At 37.6% G+C, this 5,884-nt stretch overlaps 1 protein-coding gene across 2 annotated transcripts in view; it reads right to left on the minus strand.

The window, feature by feature from the left end:
• Positions 1 to 4,218: 4,218 nt before the first annotated feature.
• Positions 4,219 to 5,884, minus strand: part of LOC118416866 (bis(5'-adenosyl)-triphosphatase-like) — a 3,297-nt gene continuing 1,631 nt past the window's right edge. The window contains exons 4-5 of one of the 2 annotated variants that reach the window (XM_035822142.1): positions 5,485 to 5,553; positions 4,219 to 5,358 (exon numbers count right to left, since the gene is read on the minus strand). In XM_035822142.1, coding sequence (XP_035678035.1) covers positions 5,191 to 5,358; positions 5,485 to 5,553 — 237 coding nt within the window. In that variant the 3' untranslated portion in view covers positions 4,219 to 5,190. Of the gene's footprint in view, positions 5,363 to 5,484; positions 5,554 to 5,884 lie in introns of both variants that reach the window. The other variant, XM_035822144.1, reaches the window with a different exon arrangement.

A 5,884-nucleotide genomic window follows, 5' to 3' on the forward strand; every position in this document is an offset into this window, starting at 1 on the left:
AAAAAATAAAGAAGAAAAAAAAGACTACTGGTTAATCCTTTTCTATATCTATATCAGAATACGTACTGAAAGTATCATGGTCTAGACTTACCCATTACACCCCTCAAAACAATCCATCTACACCTTTCTTACTTATCCCCAGAAAAACCAAATCAGTAACCAAGCAACCATCTACTGGTATCCATCCCAGCAAAACACACACACACACACATATACCAGGGAGGTTTCAACCTCCTTGCATACTTACATAATAAAAAATACATTTACACACAAACACTCACACACACACACACACACACACACATTTAAGACTTAATTGCAGAAAGAATAGTTCAAAAGAAAAGTTGCCTATTTCGAGCATATATATATAGTTAAGGCCAGGACTGTGCAAAGAGACTGACTAAACCTGTACGCATGGGACGGGGGATCTGACCATCTTCCGAGATAAAAAGAAGACAAAGATAGAAGAAAAAAAGGAATAAATATTCTATTTCCAAGGACTTAAACTCAATCAGGTATTGAGAAAAGATCATCTCATGATGATAAGCACATTCCTAAATCTACCTTATTCCATACAGTCAGTCAGTCGAGGACCTCAGATGTCACCTTGGGAAGCTTATACAGTAACAAGTCATGTACATGTAACATTACATGTACTCTCCCTAAAAGTAAAACTAAAACTGTTGCATGAATCACACACGGCTCCATCTGTCGCAGTGGACCAAATCTTGGCTGTAAGTCAACACATTACCTTACGGCTAATCCAAGCGATGCCTCATGGCTGGCAGGGCCTGCGAAACAAGTGTGGAAAGGGTGCCATGTGTTTGACCTGATGTGAAACAGCTTTGTGAAATGACTTTCAAACTAAAGACAACTAAATCTGCAGTCTCAGAGACCCTCCACATCCATTCCAGTTCCCTAACTGTGCAACTTTATGCAAAGATCTAGTGATTCTCCATGAGAGATGAGACACGCTGTACATTCAACAGTTTGCCTAACTGTCAAATGGAGCACAAGATAGATGTCTTGCCTAGCAGGTTCCTTTGAAGTTGTGATACTGAATGTATTTGAGAGATTGTAGATAAACATTTGAACAAAATGTTACATAGTTCAAGATACCAATCTTTATACTATCCCTTTATGTGAATGCACAAGGCAGTGTCTATGTGTAGCCTGTCATCTAGGCTGCTTCCTTTTAAATGTTCTAAAGAAATGAAATGTTCCAAAAGGCATTCTTTTGATACAAGGTTCATTTACTGTAAACTAAACTCAGAACCAGTCCTTACCGCAAATTTGTCTGGAGCACTGACTCAAAAGAAAAATTTATGGAAACGCTTAATTCGACAGCATTTTCATCTAGCATGAGTTCTTTCATTCGCAAAAGCTACGAACCAACTCCAGAGTCGTTAGAGCTAGCACTTCATGACTTTGTCACGCCAATGCAGGAAGCCGGTCAAAAGTCCCTGTCCATACGCTGCACTAAAGCAAAAAGACAGCGCTGCCCGAAACAACTAAATAAGAAAAAATGGTTTAACCAGACTTGCGCTTCAGCTAAAATCAAACTACAAAATATCTGCAAATTACTATCTAAAAATCCCAGAGACCCTCATATAAGAGGCTCCTACTTTATCCAGAAAAAACAGTACACTAGACTTATCCGCAGAACAAAGAAAGACTACAAAAACAATATCTTAAACCAACTGAACTCATTCTCGGGGGCCAACCCTTCAGCATTTTGGTCATTATTAAAAGAATATAAATCTAAAGATCAAACATGCAACCATGAAATAATCTCCGACGAAAGTCTACATTCCCATTTTAGTAGCCTTTACGGCGAGGATTCCAACACTAACCTGCCTAAATTACCTAATGCTTTCGAAATTCAAATACAAAGAGAGATATTGAATCTAGAAGACAAGCTTCAAAATACACATTGTAATTCATTGGATGAACCAATTAATAAAGACGAAATTAAACAAGCTATCTCTAACCTGAAAAACGGGAAAGCTTCAGGTGGTGACCTCATTCGTAATGAGATGTTAAAATGTTCGTCACATATTCTCATAGAACCGCTATCGAAACTTTTTAACTTATTCTTGTCTTCTGGTTACTTTCCCCAAGACTGGTGTACCAGCCACATTGTTGCCATTCATAAAGGCGGGGCAAAAGACGACCCCGGCAACTACAGAGGAATTTCAGTCACTAGTTGTCTTGCCAAGCTATTTACATCAATACTAAACACGCGCCTAACCACATTTCTAGACGAAAATAATCTAATCTCCCCAAACCAAGCCGGCTTTAGAAAAGAATTTGGCACGAATGATAACTTATTTGTCCTGGACTCGCTGTTAAGTAAACACCTTTCCGAAAACAAACGCATTTATTCATGTTTTATCGATTTTAAAAAAGCCTTCGATTCCGTTTGGAGAGAGGGTCTTCGTTTCAAACTGCTAAACTCGGGAATAGGGGGTAACTTTTACAAGCTAATTAAATGTATGTACACTAAACCCCAGACGTGTGTAAAAACCGAGTCCGGTCTAACGCCTCCATTTGTAACCAAAAAAGGCGTTAGACAAGGCTGCAATTTAAGTCCTACATTGTTCAACCTATTCATTAATGACCTCGTTCATGTACTTGATAATGCCGAATGTGAACCACCATCTCTACATAATTTATTTGTATCGTGCTTGTTATACGCAGACGATGTGGTTATATTTTCTGAATCAGATAAAGGGTTGCAATGTGCGCTCAACAGATTAAGTGCCTTCTGCAAGAAATGGAAACTCCAAGTTAATCTTAAGAAAACTTAAGTTCTGATTTTCAACAAATCTGGCCGATCCTTCCGAACCAAACATTCGTATTTGATCAAGATACCCTGGACATAGTACCTTCTTACTGCTACCTAGGCCTGACTATTACATCGTCGGGAAGTTTCTCCCTGACCAAGAAACAACTTTCACTCAAAGCTCGTAACGCTAAGTATAGTTTGAAATCTCTCATTCGCTCATCGGTCTCGCCAAAGTGCCTGCTAAAAATATTTGATTCTTGCATAAAGCCAATTCTCCTATATGGGTGTGAAATTTGGGGCACAGAGTCTATTAATGACAACTCTCCAATTGAAATTTCGCATCACCGCTTTTGTAAGAATATACTTGGAGTTTCCAGAAATTGTAGCAATTTAGCTTCTAGAGCAGAGCTTGGCAGATTTCCTTTAGACTTAGATATATCTGTGCGTGTTATTCGTTACTGGCTACGCTTATTACAAATGGATTCTCAAAGACATTTGTTACAAGCTGATGCCCTTTTGTATCAACACAAATCTATTTCTAATAGTCGTAGAAGAACTTTATTACAACGAGTGAAAGAAATTTTAGATGGTAGTGGCCACTCCTACCTTTTGTATTCATGTAACTCACTTAGTGATATCAGATCTATATGTACAATGATAAGATCTAGAATCTCTGATATGTATATCCAAACCTCTCGCCATAACTTGAGTATAGATACTGGTAAGCTAAGGTTTTATAAGACCTGTAAAACAGCACATACTATGGAAAAATACTTAGAATTAGATAATTTTGATTTACGCTCGGCAATCAGCAAAATTAGAATTAGTGCCCACCCTCTCGAAATTGAGAGAGGGCGGTACAAGAGGCTATCCGTGTGTGAGAGAATGTGCAAACAGTGTACGTCAAACGTGGTGGAAGACGAAACACATTTTATGTCAAACTGCTCTCTCTATAATCAAGAAAGAAAAGAGCTGTTCGAAGAGACCATCAAATTCCACCCAAACTTCCTCACATTCACTGACAAAAAGAAATCTGTTCTCCTTCTAACATCACAAAACCCACACATAATAAAAAAGGTGGGATCTTTCGTCTTCCACTGTCTTCGAAAAAGGAGTCGAACCCATTAACCCAGGATCTAGAGTTAGATTTTACTAGCTTTAGACTAGAGTAGACACTTGTGTTTTTGTATCGTGTACATTTGTTTGAATCTTTTTATGTTAACTGCAATTAGCCCACGGGCAAGAATTTGCAATAAACTTGATATTATACATGTAATTTTACAGCATGTCATGTTTTGTTTATCAGCTTTTATTTTCACTATGGAATACTATATTAATCTAAATGCCATATTGTCTCTTTTCATATCCGTGGATAGAGATATTGTGTTGGTGTCCATTTGACAGACAAATGATCACTTCCTTTCGGCAAATGAAAAAAACTGTAATTCTACATTTATTAACCAACACTTACAACAGTGCAACAGCAGTTTATTACATGGATATGACTGTATTATTCGATAAATCAACAAGCCCCGACAGAGGTCCAGGCGAATAAGGCAAAATCAGCCTGTAAAAATCTTAAATTCATTCATTTTCAAACGCTAAACTTCTTTAGATTTACATTGCTTCACAACAATGTAGATCATTTATACAGCTAGAGGAAGCTACTGTTATTCCCAATGTCCACAAACCATGTGTATAATCTAATAATAAAGAGGTCAATGTCAAATTCAGATTTAACTTCTGGTTTTACAAAAATTGAGCATCTCCAATATAGAAGATATTGCCTACATTTTACTGATACAATTCCCAAGCATGGGACACTACAGCATCTTTTGCACTATAGCATATATTTCCTTCCAGAAAATGCAAGTCACAAGGCAAGTAATTAGTGATCTTAGTGATATCACTACCTTTATCATTTAAGTCAATACAAGTTGATTTACACATGCCTTTTACTGACTCACATATATAAATAGGACGTTCCCATAGCTTAGACCATCTCCATCAATACATTTTATATACACATGTAGAAATGCAAAATAAAAACCAGACATGCAGCCACTCTCTAACTGGCTGAATGGCTGTTATTCTCTCATTGGTTGAACTGTGACAGACAGTCGGGACGTTTTCTTGACAATCACAGTGATGGTGTACATGTATTAGTCACAACAGATGCTTCTGTGTTAATGTGTGTTACTTTATCATAACTAACACTGATGACATAAAGCGGTCCTCGTCGACTTGACGGACAAACAACATCATCACTAGTGTTACACAATGAGAAGTGTATGATATCACCATTAATATTTTCAAGAACAATAAGAACATACATGTACCCCCTGGAGAATATCTCATACATGTAGGTGGGTTCAGATGAGATATTGTCACATACCCAGTAGTCATATAGAAAACTGACATTCAGTTAAACACAACTTGAACAAATAGGAGTAAATGTTAACAAGAGTCCACCTGACAGTTGAAGTACCTAGCCAAGACTGAAGCCTCCTCTGCCATTTCTTCTTCAGTTCTCCACTTTCCATCTTCACCCATTTCCTTGTCGTGTTTGTCTAACTAGAAAAAGAAATATAACTGTTACAGTGGTTTTCTAAGTCATAGTTTGAAGAGAAAAAAACACAAAAACTTTCAAGCAACAAAAAATTACAGTGATTGCGCATAGAAAGGTTGATTCTTACCGCCTCATACACCTCATCATTTTGTGGAAAGTCGCCACTTTTCCTGGGAAGTATGTGTACATGGACATGCTGCAAGGATACAACAAGGAGGTTATATAACCTCCTTGGATACAACATTACAGGTTACTGCACAATAGTGCCACCTGGCACCTGATGTAATAACTGCAAGGGCCTCGTCACTGTTTTTGCACAGTTCAAAAATGCTACCTTGCAATCCATTGTAGTATTGCACCTCTATGGATTCACACATGACCTACATGTATGAACTTTTGCGCTCACATATGACCTGTTTTATAACTTGTATTCCAATAGATGAATGCTTTCAATGAGATCTTCACAATCTAAAAGATACTTGACATCAGAAACTATACATTCTACACTTTTGGGCATACGAACCATT

The sequence above is a fragment of the Branchiostoma floridae genome, chromosome 5 (assembly GCF_000003815.2).
Source record: "Branchiostoma floridae strain S238N-H82 chromosome 5, Bfl_VNyyK, whole genome shotgun sequence".
Taxonomy (NCBI): domain Eukaryota; kingdom Metazoa; phylum Chordata; class Leptocardii; order Amphioxiformes; family Branchiostomatidae; genus Branchiostoma; species Branchiostoma floridae.